General features: G+C 37.7%; 1 protein-coding gene across 3 annotated transcripts in view; it reads right to left on the bottom strand.

The window, feature by feature from the left end:
- Window positions 1–335: 335 nt before the first annotated feature.
- Window positions 336–26,630, bottom strand: part of SOCS5 (suppressor of cytokine signaling 5) — a 63,519-nt gene continuing 37,224 nt past the window's right edge. For 2 of the 3 annotated variants that reach the window (XM_042981323.1, XM_042981324.1), the window contains one exon: window positions 336–3,422. In XM_042981323.1, the coding sequence (XP_042837257.1) occupies window positions 1,800–3,410 (1,611 nt within the window). In that variant the 5' untranslated portion in view covers window positions 3,411–3,422 and the 3' untranslated portion in view covers window positions 336–1,799. Of the gene's footprint in view, window positions 3,423–15,336; window positions 15,438–26,630 lie in introns of those variants that run through there. The other variant, XM_042981325.1, reaches the window with a different exon arrangement.

Here is a 26,630-nt window from a genome sequence, read left to right as displayed (position 1 = left end):
TTCATTTATTATAACCGTCATTGATAGCTTCAATCTTTCATTTATAAGCAGAGAAATCAATAGGTTAGTCAATATTTCTCTGTTCATTTTGTGTTATAATCTAAACTGTACAGTAATGTGCAGTAACTATAGATACTGCTCCACAGTGTATGCGATTATGATTGGAAAGATGAATAGCATTAAATTTAGAGTCTGCTTACTCAGAATAAGTCAATATTAGACTGTACAGTAATTCTGCATTAACTATAGTAGGTTGTCAGGTAATGCTTGTTTAAAAACCCCAATACCATTGCATTTATAAGAGAAATTGTTGCAAATGTATAAAACAGCAGATATACAAGGAGAACACCAAACGTACTTTATTAGCACAAAAAAGCAGCCATAACAAGGCACAGCAAGCAGAAACATACATTAGCAGTCAAAGGGTTAGTGTTGCATACAAATATAGCTTTTCTTTTTTTGTAGCCTTGGCAATAGCCATCAGGATGTAAAAGAACTTTCTGTAGCAGCAGGTAAGGAAACCAAGGAGCACTCACCAGTGGTACAGAGCACATGAACAAAAAGACACAAGAATGGATTCGACTAGTGCAAAATGTCTAGGACAGAACTGTAAATTCAGTTCATTACTAAGAAGCAAACACTAGAACTTGGTATTACTTCCAAAATAGCTCACTCAAGTAGTATTGCATACTATTCTAAGTGACAAAAAGGTGCTAAGTAAAGTTATTTACAGATACAATGGTTGTACAGTACCTTTTAAATCTGCAATGTAGGTTTCAGATTTTCCATTAGAAATTAACTGCACTGAAATTCTATAAATTGTACTTAAGCAATTCAGCTACGAGAGTTTACAACAAAGATATAAATACTGCCATCCAAACTGTTCATTACAGTTTAACAATAATGTCAACATCAGCAACCACTGTAGTTATTGTTATCTGACTTGGTTGGGCATCTTCTAGTCTCATTTCCTTCATGGTTCACAAACTCATCATGGGCACAGAAAGATCCAACTTTAACTAATGAATGATTAGAATGCGTGTATTAACTTAAAAAAAAAATCACACACAGGACTACACTGCAGCTATTCCCAATGTGTTTTAAGTTAAAGCACTCATTAAAAAAAAAATACCTAAGGCCTTTAAATAAAATTCTACTACCAACTTTGTAAGCCTGAAATTTTAAGAACTATTTAGAAAACCTGGTTTATTTAACAGTACCTTTTGCAGAAGAGACAGGGGACTGACTATAAACTACATCAACACTTAAGTGAACTGCACTATGCCCTTGTGGCCAGAAAATTGCATTTTTTTTTTTTCTCAAAGGAAGGCAGTCTTTATTTTTTGGACTTCCAAAGCTTGATTTATAGTAACTACAAACATCACTACTTTTGGAAGGTTATAGAAAAATTCTTAGAAAAAATAACAATTTCAAACATTAGTCACACTGTTGAAATACTCATCCAATATTAATAATTTGTTCTTCAGTAAGAAATAGAATTCTTCATAGCAAATGCCCCAGAGTTGCCTCACTCAATTACTACAGTCATTAAAAACCAAACCGTTAGCTCAATCGACAAAGTGTTTTTGTAGCCTCATTCAACACCTGTAGCTGTCTTCTGTTGTCTCAACAGGCACCACATTCACCTGACTAACAGCAGACTGCATCTGACAGATACTAACACTAAGCCTACATACTGTACTGAAAAAACCTAACACTGATACGTGTGCTTGCTATAGGTGTACTGTCTGATGCACATAAAAGCAGATCTAGTTAATGCCCTTTGGGGGCAGGAGAGTTTACTTTGCCTTGACCGGTTCTCGTTCTAACCAGCGAACTCTAACTTTTTGCTTATAATGATACTCTTTCAAAAAATCCTGCAACATTGATGGTAAAGGCAGCCCATCAATTCCATCATATGTAGTGCATCTACAGATTACAGCACGGCAGATATACTGCAGGCTAAAAGGGAAAGTCCTGTTTAGTGAGATAGTAAGCAATGGTTCAAAAAACATGCAAGAACTGGGATCTTTATAATGTTCTAAGAGTCCTGTTACAGTGGAGGAGTGAAATACACATGGGTCATGGGCATCAAAACTAAAGTTGTGGTTCCACTGTTCAATCCGGGCGTGCAGGGACCTGTTGTAGCGCCGGAAGCTCACGGAGAAGAGGTAGTCCTCTTGCGCAGAGTCCCTGAGCAAGAATGTGCCTTCAGGTTTTCCTTCAAGGAGGGCTTCTGCTTCGTAACGGTCCATCACTCCCCAGTAACAGGGATTCCCTGTAATCTGAAGCAAATCAGGCACGAGGCAGTGTATGTAATCAATCTGTGTATGGACTTTCCAAGCTCCCTGTCTGCTAACGTGGGCATGGCTATCTCCAGACACCTGACGTTGCTTCTGCCTCCGAGACTGTAGACACAGTGTAGTAGTGTCCTCTTCTGAGTCACAATTAACTTGTGGAATTGCAGTATTGTCCCCACTTACTTCGGTCATTCCAGGAGCTAACTTTGGTCCCAGTTTATATAACGGATTAACCTGTGCGGTGGCTTCAAACGTATGTATTTGTGCGTTGGGAGGAGGGTCAACCCCCTCTTCAATACTAAGCCGTCTTCTCTCTCGAAGTCTATCTTCTTCATCTTCTGTAGAAACCAAGGATGGATCAAATGTATCAAAAAACGTTGAGTGTGGGCTCACAGGGGCTGTATGCTGTTTAATCAAATGCCATTTTTGGGCTAAATCTGAGCCGGCAGGAAAAGGGCATTTCTCAAGCATTAATTCAGAAAGGTGTATTTTTCTTTTATTAGAGAAGAGGGGTTTTGACTGCTTGCTGTAAGTTCGCATGGGAAAACACAAGCCCACCGTATCCTGCAACCTCTGTCTCAGAGAGCGACTTCCCACAGTTCTGCTGGACATGCCGTCCATATCGTGCACCGAGCTTACGCCATACCGCCTCTCTCTCCTTTGAAGTCCGCTTCGAGTTCTACCAAACTTTTTATCAGTATCCAATGAACTCTGTGTCTTTGTAGAACAGGAATGTTTTTTCTTCCCACCCCATGGGGCATGCCGAGAGTAGGAATCTCTTCTTGCCAGTCTTGTTCCTGGGGTGACACATGAATCATTATCCTTTTCAATGCTTATTTCAACAATCTGAGGAATTTCAGTGGCACAGTTAGGGTTTCTCCTTGAAGAATTCTTTGAAGGGCTTAATCCCAGTTGTAAGGCAACATTTTCTCTTAAGGGACTGCTTTGTTGCTGAGGAGCTGAGTCTCCTATACTGATGTTTCTCTCTTTAACAGACAGGTATCTGTTGGAGTTCATGTCCACATTTTCACTACGGCTCCCTCCCTCATGACCGAAGAGATTTTGACACCTGTATTTGAAGTTATTCCACATCTTCCCCACTTTATCCATTGATTATAAGATCTAAAGACAAAATAGGAAGAGAGAACACTAAGTTAGGTGGTATGTGCGAACAAAACAGGCAGTTCCCATACACCCCCCCCCCCCCCGCCCTTATCGTTGGAAATTTCAGTGATGCGGGTCAGGAATCTGCCCTCCCTTGCCCTGCTAAAGTGGTGAGGCAAACAATGCTGGTAGTGGTAAGGTCTCTGGCCCTTTCATGGCACTCACAGCACCACTAGTCAAACTAGTCCTCACTCACCATTTCCTTTCAGACAGAATACTCAGATCTCATGGGAAAGGAAACAAACCCTCTCAATTAAACTCTGGTTTCTTTTTCCCACGCATCAACCTAATGTCATTATGACACCGACTTTGGTCTCCTTACTACAACTAATTCAGGCACTGGCTCAAGTACTACAAAGGGAAGATATGTTCTGTATTGTTGAAACATATCTGTATTCAACTACTCTGAAGTTGAAATCAAGACATTTGTGTAACACATTAAAATTAGTTCAAAAATCTTTAAGTACTAATCTTCCTGACTTCACTTACCAACTGCTATACTCCACTCATCTGGCAACCTACAGCTTACAGATAAACCACTTGTAAAAATTCAGTATCCTCCCTTCCTATTCTGCAATGTATTGAATTTTATCCACAATCTTGAAGAAGCAGTTTGAGTAGAAAAGAAAATAGGAGGAAAGAAAGAGAATATTTGGATTTAAAAGGAAAGGTGTCTTTCAGCTTCCCAATTCTTAATCCTGGAAAAGCCTAGAGATAACAGAGTAATAGAAAAAGCTATGATACTGCAGTAATTAACAAAACAAATAAAAAATATGCAATTTGGCTTCTTTATTTTTGTTCCTTTAAAAAAAAATCAAAAGCAGATTATCACACTTTACAAATTATTTTACGACTCTAACACTGACAGTCACACTGTCTCCTTCAATAACCTAGAAGTCAACATTAGAAGAAATGGAAAAATGTAAATTTAAAATCAAGTGGTTTTGTCACCAAAGGATAGCAGAAACTTTTTTTTTTTTTAAAGTTCTTTCTTTCTATTTTGCCATTTAATGAGTATGGTACTTTTTTCCCCAGAATTTTGTTTTGTTCATGTTTATTATCTCATTATGTTTTACTCTTCCTAGTTTACAATCCTGCTGGAATGTTTTTCTTACAGTGGTGACAGGCATTAGAGCTGACCTTTATACAACTGTGCCTAATGCTCTTTGTGATAAATAGCTGGATTTTCAAGACGCTGACTAGGGCTAAGACAACAATAAAAAATAAGCTTTATATAGCTTCATTCTAGTTTCTTACAGAAAGGGCTCTTGGACTAATAATGATGCCAACATAGAGAATTTATGCTTATGAAATCATAAAATACACTTTCAGATTATTCTTTATTATAAGCATACTGCTAGGTATATAGCAGTTAATATACAGAGGGGCAATAGGTGAAAAGCCCATGATCACAGCAATTCCTGGTCTCCTCTTATGTGACCTGTTTTTATTTTGTGAGAAGTTGTGGTTTCTTCTTTTTATCCTTAGCCTGGGCCTTTTTTACATTCATTGTGTCCTTTCCATGTCCTTTCCACTGCCCCCGTCCCACCCTCCTAAAAGTCCTTTTGCTAGACAGCAGATCTCTTAGATTCATCTTCTGATTATATATATTTTCTTTTCAACATTGCATTTCTTTTTCTTTTCTACCGTCTGGAAGATTTCTTTGGTGCATCACTTTGCAACACTTCTACTGCAGTTAGAATGTTTCCTATCACAGCTTTAATTTCCAAGACCGTTTTTCTTATTCTCTGAATGTTCTTTTTAATAACATTCTATTCTAGCTTCTTGGATGAATATTTCATTTCTCAGAGGATACAAATTTTTCAAATGTTTTCTTCTTTTTTTAACACTTTAAATGTTTTTATCTGTTTCTTTCTTTTTTCTCCTTAAATCTTTAGGTCTCTGTTTTTTATTTTGGAGGCTTTCCACAAGTGTCTGATGAGTCCCAGCCGTCCATCACAGATGATGCGGCCACAAACACGCTGATCAGAAGCTCTGTCTACGTGATGGTGCAGGAGGTTGGGTTGGGTACTTGTAAAATGACTGGCTTTCCCTACGAGGTGAGGAGGCAATGAGTTGGTTTTTTATTATGAAATCCACAAATGCCAGGATCTGTAAGTCTTGTCTCCTGGCTGCTTACCCTGGAGAGAAATACTCCAATTTCCTCTCTGGGACATGTCCACCTGACTGCCATGTTCTGAGAACAGGGCAAGGAGAATAGTAGGGTTTTAACCACAATATTCAGACTTTTGCTTAGTCCTTATTTTTAAAAAGGTGTCCTTATTTTCAAAAGATACTCCACTTCAGTCCTGACTGGACCTCTTAGATTAAATTTCTCCAAACTCTAACCTCTAGTTTTACCCTGGTAAAAAACAGCAGTAGTCTCCTGACTGCTAAGGGTAAAGGAGGGCATGTGTGAATCTGAAACATACAGACTTTCCAATACTCCTATGTTCAGCTTCATATTTCACCCTTACCTTCTGAGCTAACTGGTTCCTCTAATTTCTGAGCCAGCACTATAGATTGCTTTGCTTATTTTTAATATCTCTGTCTGCAGCCATTTATATCTGTTTTCTCCATTCTGTTAATTTCTAGCTACCTGCTTCTACTGAAAACCAGTTGATCAATCAGGCTTATTATTACTTCAGTCTCTCATTTGCTTTCTTATGGGTTTATGCCTTATGCCTTCTTTTTAAATTATTATTTGAAACAGAGAGCACACACACAAGCGCACAGGGGTGAGGCAGAGAGAGGGAGAGAGAGAATCTTCTCTCAACGTGGGGCTCGATCCCACGACCCTGGGATCATGATCTGAGCCTAAACCAAGAGTCGGACGCTCAACTAACTGAGCTACCCAGGTGCCCCCCTTATACCTTTTTTATTCCTTTAATTTTAGTGAGGTTCCGGGAGTGAATAAAGTTAACATGCCAATGTTCAACCTGACATATTTAACTGGAAAGCCCTCTTTTCACTGTTACAGAGAGTGAATAGTACACCACACAGAAAACCCCCTACCCAGATTAGTGATTCTTTCCAAATGGAGAAAACAGCAAATTTTTTTTTTCCTGGGGTGAAGGATCCACACAATAAACACTGGCTGCATAATATAATCACCCGGAAAGCTCTTTACACTACATGATACACAGGCCACCTCCCGAGAGATTGTGATTCAATTGGTCTGGAGATGGGCCTGGACACTGCTGTTTTTTAGAAGCTCCTGGGTGATCCTAGAGTCGAGCCGGAAAACCACTGACCTACTCCAGCCATGGGCTCCAATGGTAGCTCTGAAAGACGTAGGTAGGAGGACACTGCTCTGTAGCGGCTGGAGGGATGGCAGCAGTACTAAGTACACCACCCACCACAATCTCATCACTGGTTCTCTTCGTTTCATTTTTGCCATGTACACAAGAGGCCTATGGAATCTTAGGAAAGACTATCTACAGTAGTGCCTCTTAAACTACCCAGAATGAAGAGGCAGTTTCTTTTTAATTTCACAAATCGATTCTTTTGTAAGACATCCTAAGAATACATTAGAAAAGTGAAATGTGAAAAAAGACGTATGAAACACAAGTGCCAATCTTATTAGATTGAATAGACATAAAATAACTATCAAATAGCTATAGAATATTTTAAATGCTTCTTTTTAATTCCTATACTTAACTTGTCCCAGACTGTTAACAAATAACACTGGCACCAGTTCACAGCCCTCACAGTAGCTCGTCATCTAGAGCTGTGCTGTCCAATACATGGGTTATTGAGCCCCTGAAATGTGGCTGGTGCCATATATTAAAATGATAAATAGTTTGGATATAACTAGCCAAATATATTATTAAAATTAATTTCATCTGCTTTTTACTTTTTTATGAATGAGGTTTTTTCTTTTTAAGGATAAGTGCCAGCAGCTTATTTAAAATTTTATTTTAATGTTTATTTTTGAGACAGAGAGAGAGAGAAAGAGAGAGAAATCATGAGTGAAGGAAAGTCAGAAAGAGAGGGAGACAGAATCTGAAGCAGACTCCAGGCTCTGAGCTGTCAGAGCTCTGTGCTGACAGCTCAGAGCCTGACACGGGGCTTGAACTCACGAATTGTGAGATCATGGCCTGAGCTAAGTTGAATGCTTAACCAACTAAGCCACCCAGGAGCCCCGAAGTTTGTTTTGTTTTTTTATGTTTATTTATTTTTGAGAGAGAGAGAGACAGAGAGACAGAGCATGAGTTGGGGAGGGGCAGAGAGAGAGGGAGACACAGAATCTGAAGCAGGCTCCAGACTGTGAGTTGTTAGCACAGAGCTCGACGTGGGGCTTGACACGAACTACGAGATCACGACCTGAGCCGAAGTCAGACACTTAACTGACTGAGCCACCCAGGTGCCCCTGAATGATGTTTTCAAATGTTTATTTATTTATTTTGAGAAAGAGAGAGAGTACATGTGTGTACATGCGCAGGGCTGGGGCAGAGAGAGAAAGAGCATGAGCAGGGGAGAGGCAGAGAGAGCGAGAGAGAGAACCCCAAGCAGGCTCTGCACTGTCAGCTTGGAGTCCGATGCAGGGCTTGAACCCACAAACTGTGAGATCATGACCTGAGCCAAAATCAAGATTCAGACATTTAACCCACCTGTTAAATGTGCCCCTGTAAAAAGGTGCCCCTGCCTTTTACTTTTTAAATGTGCCTACTAAAAATATTAAAAATTACACATATAGTCCAAATTATATTTCTGCTGCAAAGTACTGATCTGGATCAGGGGTCAGCAAATGATAGCCCAAAGACCAAATCTGGCCTGTGGCCTGTTTCTGTATGGACCCTAGCTGAGAATGGTTTTTACAGTTTTAGAGGGATAAAAAAACAAAAACAAAAAATCCACAAAGAATATTTGACAGAGACCACATGTAGCCTGCAAAGCTTGAAATATTTTCTATTTGGCCTCTTACAGAGAAAGTTTACTGACCTCGGTCTAGAGTATGTCACTGTGGACATCAGAAGAGTAGTATTCAAGAAGTCCAAAAGTCTCTCTTCTCCATGTTTATAAGATAAATTCTGTAGCTATTTATTTCAGCTATACCTGGAAAATGTCCATTTTAGAAAGCAACCAAACTTAAAACCACTTATTATCTCCTTATACGGCTCTTTATACGCTGTAAAAACAAGTGGGACATGTAGAAAACATGGACTTGCCAGGTTATAGAAGGCTGTTTCTAACACTGAACCTCGGTTTCATTTTCACAGAGCATGAAATTTAGTGAATTCCCATTCCTAATCTGGAGACTGTTGCTAGACTGCATCGTGACAAAATATTCTAATTTAAAGAAAGACTATTATGCTTCCACATCCCTTGGGGATAGAAAGTAGATTTTTCTTGACATGGGGAATGTTATGTGGGTGGCTGTAATACTGCAAAGAAAAAAATACTGATAGTGATTCACAGATGAGTCCATGTAAGAAGAATCAGGAAAGCATTTCAACTATCTTAATATTTACAATGTCAGTTTTGAGGTTCTTCTGTTTGTTTTGTTGTTAAATTTTTGGAAATGTATTTAGCTGAAACTCTGAGGCCTAACTTACAAGTCCATTACTTTAGGGCTTTATATAAAGTTACACAGGACTAAAAAAGTGTTAAATTTCCTATGTACTGACTCTAGATTACAAGTTCATCATCCATTATAAGACTTCATTCACATTTTTACACCTGCATAGCTGTCCTTAAAATGATCCAAAGCAAATTCCTAAAAAGTCATTCCTTCCCCCAAGGACAATCACAATTTAAAACTGGTTTTATAACTATTGTAAGTTAAAGAGCTTTTGTTGAAAAATGATATCTAACAGGATAAGCTATAAATCAAAATTATAGAAAATCAGAGGTCAAATTCCATTACTACAAAAATTTACATATATAAAAAAAATTAAGGACTATAGTCAATGGCCCTCTTAATGTCAAGCAGTATATGTTACAAAATTTCCACAAAACAAAATAATTTAAACAGTTCCTGGGGTTCATTTCAATGGGACTTAATTCATACTTTATTAGAAATAAATTAAATTCAACAAGTTTTAAGACTACATGGCACACAATAGTGGGTAAAGAAGGGGAATATAACCCAACCCACATCCCTCCGCTATCTATCTTCCTCCTCTTAGTCTATTTAGACTACTTTAGTCATGGTAATATCTGTCCAGTGAAAAAAGCCCTTCAGTCACAATAACAAAAATCAAGACAACAGGGACTGATTAAAGTATTTTTGTGCCAAATTCAGGTACAAGAGGAGGTTCAGGAGAAATGAGCTTTGATAGATATTTTGGTGGCACTTCAATAGTTTTTAGAAAGAGATGATACAGTGTTTAATATTAAGAGTAAAACGGAAATCCAGGGATGTATGGCTGTCATAGCTGTAGTCCCGTAAAGAATCTGGGAACCATTTGGGCTTTTAAAAATGTTATTTTTTAATTGTAATTTATACACTCTCTTGTGACATGGTTTGTGTTATCTAACTGGATGCCTGTTTACCTTTTATACTGGTATTTAATATCATGTTTTGTGGGTAATAGATGATCATATAATTCAACCTTATATACTTTACACTTTTACAACACACATAATATATTAATACAGTAGACCATGTACACGTGCACTCGAAAACTGTGAGGCCCAGGGGCGCCTGGGTGGTTCAGTCAGTTAAGCGTTATGACTCTTGATTTCGGCTCAGGTCATGATCTCACGGTTCGTGAGTTTGAGCCCCACATCAGGCTTCGTGCTGACAGTGCAGAGCCTGCTTGGGATCTTTTCTCATCCTCTCTCTCTGCCCCTCCCCTGTTCACTCTCTTTCAAAATAAATAAATTAAAAAAAAATATTTTTTAAATGTGAGGCCCAATGATCTAGCACACCCAGATACTTCTGTTCCCACCAGTTGAGTTATACTTTTACAGAGTCAGTTATGTTAGCTTCCAACATTGTCCATGTTATTTATACTTATTATTGTAACAATGTGATTTAATTGTTAATTAACCTACTGAAATGTGGAGGAATGGGGAAGACTGAGTTGAAGGACTCTGAAATAATAAAAGGGAGATACCACTGTTGAAATAGGTACAAGCAAGAAAATAGTAAAAGAAAAAAAATCAGAAAAAATACTGCAAAGATCTACAAGGAATTCTAAAGTCAGAATGCATGATCAGAGTCTGAATTCTTGTTCTACCTAAAAAACCCAAACTGGAAATCTTAGATGATACATACAGGATATGGTTTCTACAAGATAAGTAATATGGAACTGCAACTAGTGAACCTACTCTCAAAGAAAAGATCTTGGCCCTTCATAAAAAATCTGGCAAATGAACATGCAGTCTTATTCTTGAAATTAGAGTAAAATATTTAAGGTATGTATCCCTTCTTATGACTTCTTCCTTTATTACACTTTGTAGGCCACTGGTCCTAAGTGAATCAGATAAGAGGTCTTCCTCAATAACCATTTAATTAAAATTTACAGTAGTGCCAAGAGGGTGTAGTACAAAGCCCTAGGAGTAGAGACACGACCTAGTTTATGGTGATGGTGAGCAAAGACAACGTCTCTCTGAGGAGGTGATAGTTCAAAATTTTGTCCTGACAGATGAATCAGGACGGTTCTATAGGCAGAGGGAACAGCATTTGCAAAAGTCCCAAAGCAGGAGTGAGCATGGCCTGTGTAATGGCTACATGAGCAGAGACTGGCAAGTGAAAAGACGAGTGTATAGGTGAGGCTGGTGAACTTTGGAATCAATGAAATGAGAATAAGACAGAATGCTAATACTGCACTGAAGACTACTGCAGCAGACAAGTAGGAGCTCAACTAGGATGGTGATGGTAAACATGAATATGAAATGTTGAGAAGTCAAATCTATAGGAGTAATGACTGATTGGAAATGAGGAATGAAAAAGAGGCAGATATCAAAAATAACTGCCAAGTTTCTGGCTTGGGAATTGGGAGTATAGAGATGCCATGACAGAAACAGGAAACACAACAGACAGAACAGTTTGGTAACTGAGGGTTGGAGAGAGTAACAACTTTAAGTTAGGAAATGCTGTAGTTAAGACAGTTATTGAGATATCTAAGTGAAGCTTCATTGGTCCATAAATGTACGTTCATATAATGCATTACTATACGTATAGCAGGCATGATAAACTACGGTTGTTTGCATCTATATGTGAATCTCAAAAACATAATGCTTAGAGAAAGAAAGGATATAGATGATACCTACATGATGAATCAATTTACCTTTTAAACAGGCAAACCCCCAAATATATTGTTTAGGCATACCTAGATATATAATAAAAATGTAAAAACCAGGGAAATGGCTCCCTATTGAGGGGAAGGATACAGAATTAGAAAGAGGTACTTAGGGAGCTAACATGGTTGGGGGGTGCTGGTTGGCTTAGGCAGTAAAGCATGCAAATCTTGATTTCAGGATTGTGAGCTCAAAACTCCACATTGGGCATGGAGACTACTTTACATAATAAACGAACATGGGGCGCCTGGGTGGCTCAGTTGGTTAAGCATCCGACTTCAGCTCAGGTCATGATCTCGCAATTTGTGAGTTCCAGTCCCGCTTTGGACTCTGTGCTGACAGCTCAGAGCCTGAAGCCTGCTTCCGATCCTGTGTCTCCCTCTCTCTATGCCCCTCCCCTGCTTGTGCTCTGTCTCTCTCTCTCAAAAATAAACATTACAAAATTTAAAAAGAAAACAAACAGATAAATAAATAAAACACTGGTAATATCTATTTCTTAGACTGGGTGATGAGTACATGGTTTTATTTATTAACTGTTCTTCAGACTGCACTTACATTTTATTCACTCTTTCCTGTGCATGATACATTGTATAACAGGAAAAATTTTAAATTATACAGGCCACATTTTGGCCACAATGGGAATTAATAACCAGGTATTAAACAAACAAAAAAACCACTAGGAAAATATAACTCTTAAGTAAAAGAGGAATCCAAAACTGAAAATTATAGACCATTAAGAAAACAACGTATTCATATATTAGAGATTTTTTTCTGCATGGAAATTTGGGGGTATTTATCAAAATGCTCTTACTTTTAATTTGGAAATTATAGATTTTAAACTAGATGGTTACCCTAAAGCAGGCAGAGTTAAAAAAAAAAACAAAACACAAACAAAAAACACAAAAACCAACAACCAGAACAAAACTCTAAACAGATTTCTCCAATGTAGTACAGGTGTCGACAAAACTTTTTCTGTAAAAGGGCCATATAATAAGTATTTTAGGTTTTCCAGCCCATACATTCTCTGTGGCAACTACTGAACTCTGCCATTATAGCCTGAACATAGCCACAGAAAATAAGTAAATGAGTAACTACGACTGCATGTCAATAAAACTTTATTTGTGGTCAATGAAATTCAAATTTCATGTCATTTCCACTTGCGACAAAATTCTTTTTCTTCTGATTTCTTTTTCAACCATTTAAGAATGTAAAATTTATCATTACCCTCAAGGGTTGTACAAAAACAAGTGGCAAACCAGACCTGCCCTAAGGGACATACTTGGCCACCTCTGATATAACACATTATAACACCTTTGATATTATATTTACTAAAACTAATGGTTATTCTATGGAACAACTTAGGGAAACAATACCTTAAGAGGATAATCTTAAATTTGTAATGATAAAAGTATATGGATGGTTCCTAGAGCATAACAGCAAAAAAAATGGGAACTATTTCTTATAAAAATGAAACATATACATATTAAGGAAGAATTAAAGCACTATATAAACATATCAAAACAAGTCTAACCTCACCTGAAATTCCACCACTCAGAGATAACCACTGGTTATGTTAGTATATGTTCTTTTTTATACAAGAAGCTATACATAAGATTCTTTAATAATTAAAAAAATCTCCTTCACGTTGGTGGCTATAGCCCTTCTCATTTCTTGAAAAATGTATTTTTATTTAATTAGCTATGTCAGAGATGGGATCAGATGAGTAAAAGAGAAAAATGTCTAGCAGCTATGTTTTTTAAACCAACAAATAAATCCAAGAGTCTTTGAAGTAAGCAATAAAACATCAAACAAACAAACGTCTAGCAAGCTGAACAAAAGAACAGTGGTGACAAGGATGGCTGAGGATGATTTCCATTACTGAATGCTAACCATGTGCCAGGTACTGATATAAAAATTTTGCTTCTCCCAACAACCCCGCGAGAAAAAATGATCTCAACTTTATAGATGCAGAAATGAATACAACAGAGAGATTAGTAATATCCTGGATGTAAGTTTCTTCCATTATTATCAGTCTGTTCAGGTTTTCTAGCTCTTCTTGAATACAGCTTAGAACTGTACACTAACAACTCTAAATCCAGGTAGTGTCATGACAAAGCTCTTTAAAACCTATAGGAATATATCATTTCTATATTTCTTCAACTATTACAGAACAAGGGTGGAACTGATATTAAAAGTTGACAAAGCTATGGGGGCACCTGGGTGGCTCAGTGGGTTAAGCCTCCGACTTCGGCTTGGGTCATGATTTCACAGTTCGTGAGTTCGAGCCCCACGTTGGGCTCTGTGCTGACAGCTCAGAGCCTGGAGCCTGTTTCAGATTCTGTGTCTCCCTCTCTCTTTGCCCCTCCTTGCTCCCTCCCTTCCTCTCTCTCTCTCAAAAATAAACATTAAAAATATTTTTTAAAAAAAGTTGACAAAGCTAACACATACATACTGAAAAGAAAACTACCGCTTGTTCCATTTTAATTGTAATGAGTGAAACAATAATCTGACCAAAAGAATGCTGAGTAAAAGGTGTATTCACAGGCTTACTGTGAATGTTTTACATGTTCTAAAGCATCCATGTTTCTCCCCAGGCTTCATGGTACAAATGTGGTGGTGGGGTAAAATGGAAGTAACAAGAAAACTGATGTTTTATATAAGAAAACTATATATTTTTTGTAGTTCACATGTTTCTTTTGCCATTGTTTCATTATTTGTATAACTTCTTCATTTACAAAAGAAATATGTATGCCTATCTACTATGAAAGTCCTAACCCTTTGTATAGGCTTGTGTGCCACTCAGAAATGTTCTGACATTATTCAAACTAATGGATCTATGTAAATAGGTTCTACTTTTCTAGAATACTAGCAACAGTCAGTTAAGAATGTGTTTGAAACCACATGCCTAATTTCAAGAGATGAAATTTAAGAAATTCTTACATTTCTTCCTGCATATTAAGAGAAATACAGTAGCCCATTTTTTTTAAAATTTTTTAAAAAATATATATATTTTTTAACGTTTATTTATTTTTGAGACAGAGAGAGACAGAGCATGAATGGGGGAGGGTCAGAGAGAGGGAGACACAGAATCCGAAACAGGCTCCAGGCTCTGAGCTGTCAGCACAGAGCCCTACGCGGGGCTCGAACTCACGGACCGCGAGATCATGACCTGAGCCGAAGTCGGAGGCTTAACTGACTGAGCCACCCAGGCGCCCCTACAGTAGCCCATTTAAAAAAAGAAGAAAAAGGGGACATCAAATTAAGAGTCAAGTCACAGTGTCAGACTACATTAATACTTTCTTCAAAAAGATAACTGAAGGGCTATTTCTTTCTTTTTTTTTTTTTTTTTTAATTTTTTCAATGTTTATTTTTAAGAGTGAGAGACAGAGCACAAGCAGGGGAGGGGCAGAGAGAGGCAGACACAGAAACTGAAGCAGGCTCCAGGCTCTGAGCTGTCAGCACAGAGCCCGACGCAGGGCTCAAACTCATGAACTGTGACATCATGACCTGAGCTGAAGTCGGACGCTTAACCAACTGAGCCACCCAGGAGCCTTGAAGGGCTATTTCTAATAAAAAAACAAGTAAATAAAATTTGTATCTCCGTTTCTCAAATTTTACTCACACAATTCTAACTTCCAGTGTGTAGGAGGGTGCTGCAGGCCATCAAAATTCCATTCTTAAACCCAAATCAGTTGCAGAGATGCTGCCTGCCCTTTGCTTCCAGCAGCATAATGTAAAGGGCACAGGCATGAGACAGTCTATGAGGAAGTGGAGCAGGATACAAGGTTCAAGTCCAGCTTTACCACTTTAGAATGCTGCAAACTTGGATGTATTCATACTTGGATGAATTTCTGAACTTAAATGTCCCTCTTGGTAAAATGAGGATAACAACACCTACCTCCTGGGTTGGATATGAGGATCAGAAACCACATCTATTAAAGCCTTTCACATGTGAGACACTCAAAAGACAGGAGGCTTCAAAAATGCTACCAGTACTATCTAGCATAAAGTTTTAACTTTTAAATAATTCTCCCATTCAGTTCTGGGTCATGGCAAAATGTCAGTATCTGTCAATGTACAGTATCTGTCAGACTGTAAATTCTATTAACCATTTCAACTTCTGTATTATTTCCTGGGAAACACTACAGGGATTTCAATGTTCCAAAGCAGTTGAAGCTATAGTTCATCTACAGCCTAAACTGAACATAGTTAATCTGCACAGTACTGGGCAAGGCCCAGAAACATAGTCCTCATTCATTTATTTTTTGCTCTAATATTCCTTGTTAATCTATAAAAACAGTGCCACAATATTACCATATAGACACTGCATACTAGAGGAGCATAAAATCCTAATAAGTTACACTTCATTTTTCATGGATAAAGTATCTTATGTAATAAGCTAACAAATATACCATTCACTGAAACGTTTCTTATCTGGCCAGCATTACTGGCAGACCGTGGTGGAACACAACGAACATATGCTTTAGCTTCAGAGAGCCCGAAAATCAAATTCAAGCACTCTGCTAGCTGTGTGAAATCTAACTCTCAGCCTTTCCATCTAAAAATAGGAACAATTAGCCCTCTCTTACAAGGGTTTTTAAGAGGATAACATGATACAAGGTAAGTACAGCTGAGTAGATCACAGGGGCTCAAAAATGGTAGCTTTTGTTTTACAACCACTCCAAAGCAGGAGAAGGTACATGTTGGTGACAGTAGCATAAAGCAAAGCTGTTTTATGTCTATGGAGAGGTAATTGGTGAGTTAGTCTTTCCTTCACCTCTTGCCTCAAGGGAGGCTGCTTCAGTTAGGCAAATCAGGCACCTTCCCTAAGCGCTGTGACAGTGTGTGATTAGTACTGTAGATACTGCCTCTACATGCATACAGACACGTGACATCAACACCCCTGTCCCCCCATCTCCCTTAACACCAAAAGGCAGCTACAAACAAACAAACACCAACAAAGCAAAACAACTCTCTGCTGAAGAATTTGGCAGAGCAAGTTACTAGGCTGGCTAGTCTTAATCCAGAAAAGAATCTCTGATTTGGGAAAGTGCTTAACAATGAGCTCCTTGTGATGGTGCTAATAATTCACAAAGAATATTCAGTTACTAATGGTAAATGAGTAACTGTAATCTGGACCATTTCCTTCTCCAGGAAGGGTAACCATTTTATAACCCCAGCAGTTTAGTATCACAAGAAAAAGAAAGACTCTAAGGACTAAAATAAGATGATTTTTTTTAATAACAATACTTTCCTTTTACCCTTTTACTTTTTGTCTAAAACTACTGAGAATACATGTATCCTCCTCGTATAAACTAAAGGGCACTACTCTCTTCTATGCCAAATTTTAGGCCTGAAGAAAACTAAGGGTCTTCAAATAATTTGATAGCTTGTAATGAATCTAAGAAAGAAAACAAACATAATTAGGACAACTTTCCTTTTTTGATCTAGATTCTCTACCAGCTTAAGAAAGAAGAAAATTTAAACATCTTGAAATCAGTCTATTCTTTAGAATATTTGGGAGGGATCTTGGAAGAAGTAAAGGCAAATAAGGATACCATTTAAACACTTACGAAAACTAATATCAGGAAGAACACTTTGACCAAAATTACAGACTAGGAACTCCAAGTAATACACCCCAGTTTTGTGTTATCTATTACCACACAACATACAATTTTATTTAAAAAAAAGAGGACAATTAAAAAATCTTTAACTTGCTAAAAGAACAGAAATAAAACCTTATCTATCAAAAGCTGAGAAACAAATAAGCTGAAAAGATGATTAAAAATATACTCATTTTAACATTTACTGATACTGCATGTGGAAGACATTATACTGAAAGTTCACATTCTCAGATGAGAATACTTGCTTGATACATATTTACTCTAAGCTGACCCGCATTTTAAACAAACTTTATTCTCTGTTTACCAAGTATATAGCAGTTAGAAACTCCAAGTTAGAAACGGGGCCCGGGGTTAGTGTGCCCACACACTGACCAATCAAGAGAAGACCAAAACCCTTAGAAAGCACAATAGTCTAGGGTCACAAACTACAGGGATGAATACTGTAAGACATAAGGGGAACAAACAGAGATATAAAATAAAGATTTATGGGGTAAAAGGCCATTATGAAAAACTTTAAGCCAATAAGTTTAAAAAGAAGAAATGGCTAGATTCTTTGAAAAAATATAAATTTCCTAAGCTGACTCAAGAAGAAATTAAAAAATCAATAGCCCATAACCCTTAAAGACTTTGAGTCAGTAATTAAAAATCTTTGCACAGGAAAGCACCAACCCAGACAAGCATTCCAGGCAGAAGTCACTCTAACAACTGTGATTTCTAATCACTGGTGGCCAGAGCAAGAGCTTAGGGTGAAAAGAAAAGCGACAGCCAGCACAATATGGCTAGAAGAAGAAATAAATGCATACTAATTGGAAAGGAAGAAATAAAACTGTCCATTCTCAGATGACATGATTGTCCATATAGAAAACCTAAGGAATCTTAAGGAAGGAAGGAAGGAAGGAAGCAAAGAAGGAAGGGAGGAAGGATGGTCCTTCCAGCAGGGTCACAGGATACAAGATAAACACACAAATCAAATCATATTATCTATATGCTAAGTACAAATATATCTATATACTAACAACAAACAGTGGAAACAGAAATTAAATGACTTGCAACAAAGAAAATGACCTTAAAGGGCAAGAAAACAGACTGATATTTCTGTTAAATAATTCCTTTAACCAAAGTCCTAACTTCTATATGCTCCAGAGGATGAGATTAAAATGGAAAGGGGAAAATATGCTAGAGTTACCACTGTCTTCGTGCTTCCCTAGGGAGCAATGAACCGTAAGAATGTGGTCTACAGTCCAGCCCATAGCCGTGACAGGTCTGTCTGTTCTATCTCACTGCCCCTCTTCCAGGTTCAGGCTTCAGCATCATTTGCACGTCTGAGTTGTAACAGCTACCTAGCCTATCTTCCTCCACTCCCTGCCCTCTGAACATCTTCCATAGTATTGATTCCAGGATTTTAAGCAGTTAAGAACAAAGTCTAGGTACTCTATATCTAGTTACTTCCTCCATACTTTAAGGACTATGCACCAAAGGAGCAACAAACAATAGTTCTCAGTATCATAACTTAGGAAGACAAAGGTAACTAACATACCTGAAATTATAACACTTGGAGAAAAAACGTGACCAAATGGTTGTTTTTATGTGTATAAGGAATCTCTCTCTAAAAAGGAGAATTCCTTCGAAACTCTTAGGAAAAAAATTAATATTGCAAATAGTTAAAAATGTAAATAAACAACCAGAAGAGATCTGTGAGGAGTCTTTCATGGGAGATGTTGAAGAGGATAAGCAACCCTCTGTCTCTAGCCAACCCAGGTAGTCTTTCTTCCACAAGCAACTGAATTAACTAACCTCAAAGGGCTATTGATTTTTTTTTTTAATGTTAGAATTAAAAAAAAAAAAAAGCATAGCATTCCACAAAGAGAGTAACATTATTTAAGATCTAGCAGCAGCACAGCAGTTACAGTTCTGATTCCTGATCACACTATTGTCCAATTAAAGTGTAATCCTAACACCCAACGTACAGAGCTGTCTAAATAGTCTCATTACCCACAGCTAGTCATGTTTCAGTCAAGTGCTGATTTAATGCTCAAACACTACAAGTCAGTGCTAGCTGCAAAAATACCTAATAAAAGCCATACTGTTCTGTCAATACAAACTCCCCCCATCTCCCGTCTCCCCCCAAAAAAACCTTCCTACAGAGTTAAGGGAATATTTACTTCCCATAAATATAGCTTAAAATGGGGGTTCTTTTTACAAATAGAGAAAAATAAATTTAAATAGTTTCAAAGATGAATCAAGCAGTTTCAAGTACAGTTAATTCTCATATTCTCCACCCTGTCAAATAATAATACTCTAATTTTCCCCTATGTCAAATTTTCCAGTTAAATACTTGGATCTAATGTGAATGAACCACTCCACAATTTCTATTTCTAACTAGAAATCACAAATATATGTGTCAAAATCTGATTTTTAGAAATCTTGATTATTATGTTCAAACACCTAGTTTAAGGAATATCAAACCATCCACAAAGATTTTCTATGCTCTGTACCTAATCAAATTACTTCAATATGTGGTCTGCATTATTTTGACTTCCTACAGATATACTTTACTGGAATTACAACTTAATATTACACCCTCAACTTTTATTAAAAATTTATAAAATGGGGCATCTGGCTGGCTCAGTCAGAAAAGCATGTGACTCTTGACTTCGGGTTATGAGTTGGAGTCCCACGCTGGGTGTAGAGATTACTAAAAAAAGAGAAATAAACTTAAAAAGAATTTATAAAATAAATGGCCTGTATTATTCCATATTCTAAAAAATGGTATCTGTCATATAAAGAGCCACACAAAAAAACTCCTCTTTGACTTTACTGCCAAGACTTCTCTCTCTCAAAAAAAAATCAATATGCTTCCTTTAAGCAGACAACGAAAAACAAAACTTACACTGTTCCTCCTCTCTTCTGCTATTATCAACAGGAAACCCACACGAAAGACCTTAGTTTATAAGTTTGTGATTGACTTGGAGATCCTCCTTCTACTCCCGTACATAAGGCTAGATCAACTATCATTATACTAAATGTTCAACCATAGGTTTATTATTAATCATCTTTTTTCCTTCTGTTTGGAAGTAAATGGGAATAAAAATACAGCTAACAGTCAAATTTTCTGAAACTTGAAAACTGTGCTTCTGGGTCTATAATTTAGTCATCTCAAATGTTCCTATAAAAGGAATGGGTGAGAATTTTAATGAAGTAAATAGAAGGAACCATATGACCTCTCAAAGAAGAGATGGGAAAGCCTATTTAAACAAAATGCTGAAGAAAGAAACCAAAAGGAAATCCAAATACTTAATGATATAAAATTTTAAACTTTGGTTAACCAAAAAAAACCCCACAAACGAAATTAAAGGACAAATGACATACTATACCTTTAGACCATTGGTTTCACAATTAGAAACTTATTCCAAGAAAATAGTCAGGTAAGGACATAGATTTACATACAAAAGATAGGCCTCATAACATTATTTTAGCAAAAATTTGGCAATAACTGTATTGTTTAGTTAATAGAGAATTTGTTAAATAACTTGTGCTACTTTCATATGCTGGAATAACAAAAAGACATTAAAAACCATGTCTCAGGAGTTTTTAAAATTTTGGAAATCTTCATGATATTAAACGAATATGGACATAAAACAGTACATCTAAATTTACCTCAACATACACATATACATATAAACATATATTTACTAAAGAGATTATGCATAGGAAATACTAATGGGGTTATCTTGGGTGGGTTTTTTTATTATAATTTCATTTTTTTCCTTTTCTGTATTTTCGAAAACATTACATTCAAATGTATTCATTTCCTAGTTGGAAAAAAAAATGCTATTGAAAAAGGAAGCAAATCTTGAAAAAGACCAAACTAATTTCATATTATAAACCCAGAATTTTGTGTAAAACACATAAGAAATAAACAATGAAGTATTAAAAAAACACTTTTTAAGAAAAGGTGGGGGGACAATGAGGAAGGAAAAAGTCACACAAAGACGGGGGGTGAGAGAGGTCGGTGAACCAAATCAATGGGGAAAGGAATAATACAGAGAGAGATCTCCACAAAGCCAGCCTGATTTTCTCAAACAGTACTAAGTAACACTGGATTGGGGGGAAAAAAAACCCTTTCTAAAAGAGTACCAATAATAAGTAATGTGCATTTTTTGGTACATGGAGATACTATGTATAGGACAACCAACAGAAGTAGATTATGCGATGCCATCCAACAATACCACTTTTGACACAGCTGAGGTCAAAAGACAAGTTTCTAAAATGTAATCAAAAGGAGAAGGGAATAAGCAGTGGTAGCAATGGTGTGTATTCCATTGCCATGAAAACATTCTCAAGTTGTTAATCAAAAAAGTAGCACTCTGATATGAATTCAACTCTTCTGTATCAGTCTCTTCTGGCTGCAGAGTACGGACATTCACTTAGGTTGGCAAATGTCATTGTGCATGGTGGGGGCCAAGGACTGGTTCTAAGTATGAATGTGAGGAAAAGGGAAGTAATAAGAATTCTCACAGAAATCCAACAACAAAACCAGTAACACAAGTGGGGGTAGGTCTCAAGGACACTGGACCTGAGAACCTGGTCTGGTCCCAAGGCTGCCCTAGGGGATGGAGCAGAAGGAGTTGATGAGTCCTCATTCTAGTGCCCCTGCTATTGTGGTGACTCAGCAACTCCCTGGGTGTCAGCTTTTGGTATCTGATTTGCCTCCAGCCACCAGCTGGTCTCTCTGCTCCTACAGTCTAAATTTTTTTTAACCCCACGGCCACCACTTTGTCATACCTTTTGCTAATTCTTGGTGCATTACAGGTCCCTCCTATCTCCTTCTCAAATTCTGCTTCTTTCCACTGCTTAACTGCAAAATCTTTGACTTTTTCTACGTTCTGTGATCCAACATCATCGTGTGTCTCCTTACAGCAACCACCACTCCCTTCTACTTGTCTACCCCGAGTACATCCAGACAGAAAATTAAAAGTTAGATTAAAAAAAATTTTTTTAATGTTTATTTATTTTTGAGATAGAGAGAGCGAGCAGGGGAGGGGCAGAGAGAGAGGGAGACACAGAATCTGAAGCAGGCTCCAGGCTCTGAGCTGTCAGCACAGAGCCTGATGCGGGGCTCCAACTCACAAACTGCGAGATCATGACCTGAGCTGAAGTTGGACACTTAACCGACTGAGTCACCCAGGCGCCCCAAAGAGTTAGATTTTTTTAACCAGCCAATGAGATCTGTGGGAACCTGACTGGTTGGGCTGGTTCCCATCTGGACAAAACTCTCTGTGCTAGTGCACCCAGCTGGCCAGCGGCTGACCTATAACTGGTGCCTCTGATTTGGGCACCCACACCATTCCAACCACCTACAGCCAAATAAGAGAAGGTCATTTATAATGTAGAGCACAGCTGCCTTGGTTTACTCCCCGGCAAATGTTCCCCTTAGACATGACTGGGAAAAGCAGGAGCTGAAACTGCTCTGTGACAACACATAATAATATAGAGATGTTTAATACTACTCCAGAATCCTACTCTAGAATTTCATAAATCATGTTCTTTGGATTACTAGTATGCTATAAAATATCAAAAGGCATTCTATACATAAAGCTTCCAGTTTAAGTAAGATAATGACTGAGCTCTCTGAGAGAAGATAACTTCCTGGGCATTAGTGCCCAGACTTATTTGACAATGGCTACCTTATTAAGATTAGATAGGACACTAATATTCTATCAGTTTGGAAAATGCTATCTTATAGTGCTACAACTTTGCCCACCATCCAGAATCCACCTCATTAGTTTCAAGAAAGCAGGGACTTTGTTTTGTGCCACGTTTGGTATGTATTATATGCTCAATATATGAATGTTTGTGAAGGTCATTAACAAGGAGGCTGAAGGAAAAACAGCAAATAGGAGGCTAAGCGGGGGGAAAAAAATCAAGATCAAGAGGATACCATATCTGGTAATGACAGACTAGGATTTTTCAGACCAAACCTCCTGCTGAAAACAATTAAAAATCCCTAAATACGAAAGAAAGAAAGAAAGAAAGAAAGAAAGAAAGAAAGAAAGAAAGAAAGAAAGAAAGAAAGAGGAAAGAAAGAGAAAACACCACCAACAACCAAAAACCCCAAGCCCCAAAAGCAACTTAAAGTAAAAAGCTGACAAAATGGTGGGAAACTGCCAGAAAATTCAAGGGGCAACTGGGACCCCAGAGAGGTAACAGGACCCCCCTGAAGACACTCTGGCCCTGAAGGCATTTGCAGGTAGAACACAGCAAATAAACCTCACAGGGTGGGGGGAATGACTGTCAGGGTAAACATGCCTCAAAAGGTGGAGAGTATAAGGGAACTCTTTCCCACATTTACCTGGGACCCCGAAGGGCTATAATCTTAGGTAAAGGTAAACTAACAAAACCTAAACCCTAATCCCAACCCCAGGGGATTGTAGGGAAGGTTGCTTTAGCCCAGAGAAAGGCAAGAGAAAGGAAGCATGGTGGGTAGGAAAACCAGGATACAAATCCCTAAGACTTTGTCCACCCCAGACAGGATTTGCAAACAGGGTTTGCACGGCATATTCATGTGGTGGAGCAAAATTGGTACAATGGATTAGAGAAATAAAAATATCATACATATAGCATATGGATGAATGGCACAAAAACCAGTCAGACACAAAAGACTCCATATTGACATATATACATATGCCTGCACATATGTGTACAAAAGGGCAAAAATACACTACATCATTTAGGGATGCACACACAGGCAGTAAACTTTACAGAGAAGGAAAAAATGATTATCACCGAAGTAGAAATGTTACTTCTGGGAGATGGGATAGGGTAGAGAGAGCTGGGCTCTGATCGGGAAGGGGCACTGGCAGGCACTGTATGTGGTTGAACACGGACAGTGCTCTACTTCTTAATCTGGGTGGTGTGCTTTTTAATCAGTCATTAAAATGACCCTTTATATTTTATTCACTGTTCAATATATATGTATATTTCACCATAAAAAGGGAAAACAAAGAGCAAAAAGGCAGCATACATGAAGGAACAAAGAAAGCAGAACGCAGTATTTGTTGTAGGCATTAGCAAAGTGCTGCTAACAACCACCTCAGGAATCTTTAGTGAAACTCAAGTTAACAGTCCATCTCTACACTAGACTATCGTTTCCCTTATTATATTACCTTTATCATTAGTGTAACATGCTACATCTTAAGACAATTTCTAATCTAATTGTAAGAGAAACACTCCTTTGCCAAGTTTCTTTTCCTACTTGACTCCATATGGTTATATATATTTTGCTATATACACAAAGAGCCATTCCGAGAGAGAAAGCCATAAACATTTGGCACAGCAGATCCAACAAAATGTTCCACTAAAGAAAAACATGAAATATTCAATTACATACTGGCAGATTACTTCTAATGTTATGAAATTAAACTACACGTTAAGGAGTTAATTCAATAACTTACAATAATACTTAAGTACATAACTCTCCGTGGCATGATGGTATTCTGCCACAATACTGATTTATTCTAAGATGCTGTTCCTTATGAAAGAACCTAGGTTCTTGCCCCTGTTCTGCATCCCATTAGCCATGTAAGCAATTTGGATTCCACTTTCCTATTTAACAGCGTGGGAGAAGAACTTCAGTTTCCTGAGTGTAATTTATGAACTATTTAACTTAGTCCCTTTAGTTGAAATGAAGCTAATGGGAAAAAAATTTGTTTGATTTTAAGAGTTTTCACATATATGTAGAAGCTGTAAGAACATGTGTTCTTGCCTTTACCATTAGTATTTTCTAGGACCAATTCTTACCTCGTCAAGTATAGCTGGATGTGTATGAGAAGCACACTTCCAGACGACCCATTCCACCCACTTTTCAGTCCCAATAGCCTAAAAAGTCTGCCTCAATTTGGCTATTCCCAATTGTACTTCATATTCACTATATCTAAAATTATCTTAAGATTCTTCCCCAAATTGGGATATCAGTACTCATTTTCTACAGAATTTCTCAGAAAAATTTTATTTTACTCTTCTTCCACTTACCACCCTTATATTTAATGTTACCTAGTTCACCAGTTTCTTTTTCCAGAATGACTCTCACTGCCAGTAGCCTTGTCCAGATTTCTACTGGCACACTCCTAAACTTCCACAACACCTTAGTCTCTCCTCTCTTCCTAGCCTCTTAACACTGCTAGACTCATCCCCTTTCAGGAACAGTCAACAGTCACATGCAGCATCTTTTACCCGACTTTCACTTGCTGCCATCCATCATTAAGCCCTGTTTAATCCCAACTTAATTCTTTTTCCTCCGAAACACCTTCACTACTCTGTAGTTCGCCATTCAATTCAATGTTTAATGTCTATATACCAAGCTCTAATTTCTCAAAAAGGGTTTACTGCTAACATCACAGTTTGTTCTCTTCTGCTCAGATTGTTGCAGGCATGTTAACTGTATCTCTATAATGGTACTGTGAGATTCAAAAGACAAAGAAGTCTTCTACTTCTTTTGGTAACTCAAAATACCTAGGTGAGGGATGGGAATTTATATCCAGATGTTTTTGGAAAAGACAGAAAGGTATCAGAACCAATGTACTCTATTGTATTCTGGCTCTTCAGTCTTGGCTCAAGCAACGGAGTGAATCAACTGCTGGCTCGTAAGGTGGCTAATCAAGTCTGATTCACCATTTTGCCAAACTGACCAAACAATCAGCAGCAACGGGAAAGTGTTTTGAGATTCTGCTTCAACCACTGTACCTGTACTCTACTTAGAAAACTAATTGAAAGCTTGATCTGAGAATTTTAGTAAACGTATTAGAATACTATTTGGACTATGTGACCAGTTGGATAGAGGCCAAAACCGAGAATTTTCTAGGCAGCAGTCATATTACTGGCAATCAAATATTCAATCATACTTGTCACTAAGATAACTTCCACTTAATAACAAAGGGGGTCAGATGATAGGAACAGAGCTAATTTTCCTTACTCCACCCTTCTTATTCTTCTTCAATGCTAGAGAATTTCATAAAAGCAAACCACCAACCTACAGCCATAATTTCTTTCTCATGGTCCAGTGACAGTAAAATCTCTGTATTTTGTTTATTTATTTTATCTCTACACCCAATGTGGGGCTCACACTCATGACCCTAAGATCAAGAGTTGCATGCCCCTCTGACACAGCCAGCCAGGAGCCCCTAAAATCTCTATATTTTAAAATGATAGGGACTCACAGGTTGTACTCTCCTATGGCTTTAACATATAGCAGGAGACTCTTAATTAAAATGAAATCTAACCTTTTCTTGTGAAA

The sequence above is a fragment of the Panthera tigris genome, chromosome A3 (genome assembly GCF_018350195.1).
Source record: "Panthera tigris isolate Pti1 chromosome A3, P.tigris_Pti1_mat1.1, whole genome shotgun sequence".
NCBI lineage: Eukaryota > Metazoa > Chordata > Mammalia > Carnivora > Felidae > Panthera > Panthera tigris.
This window is presented reverse-complemented; position numbering and strand designations above follow the sequence as displayed.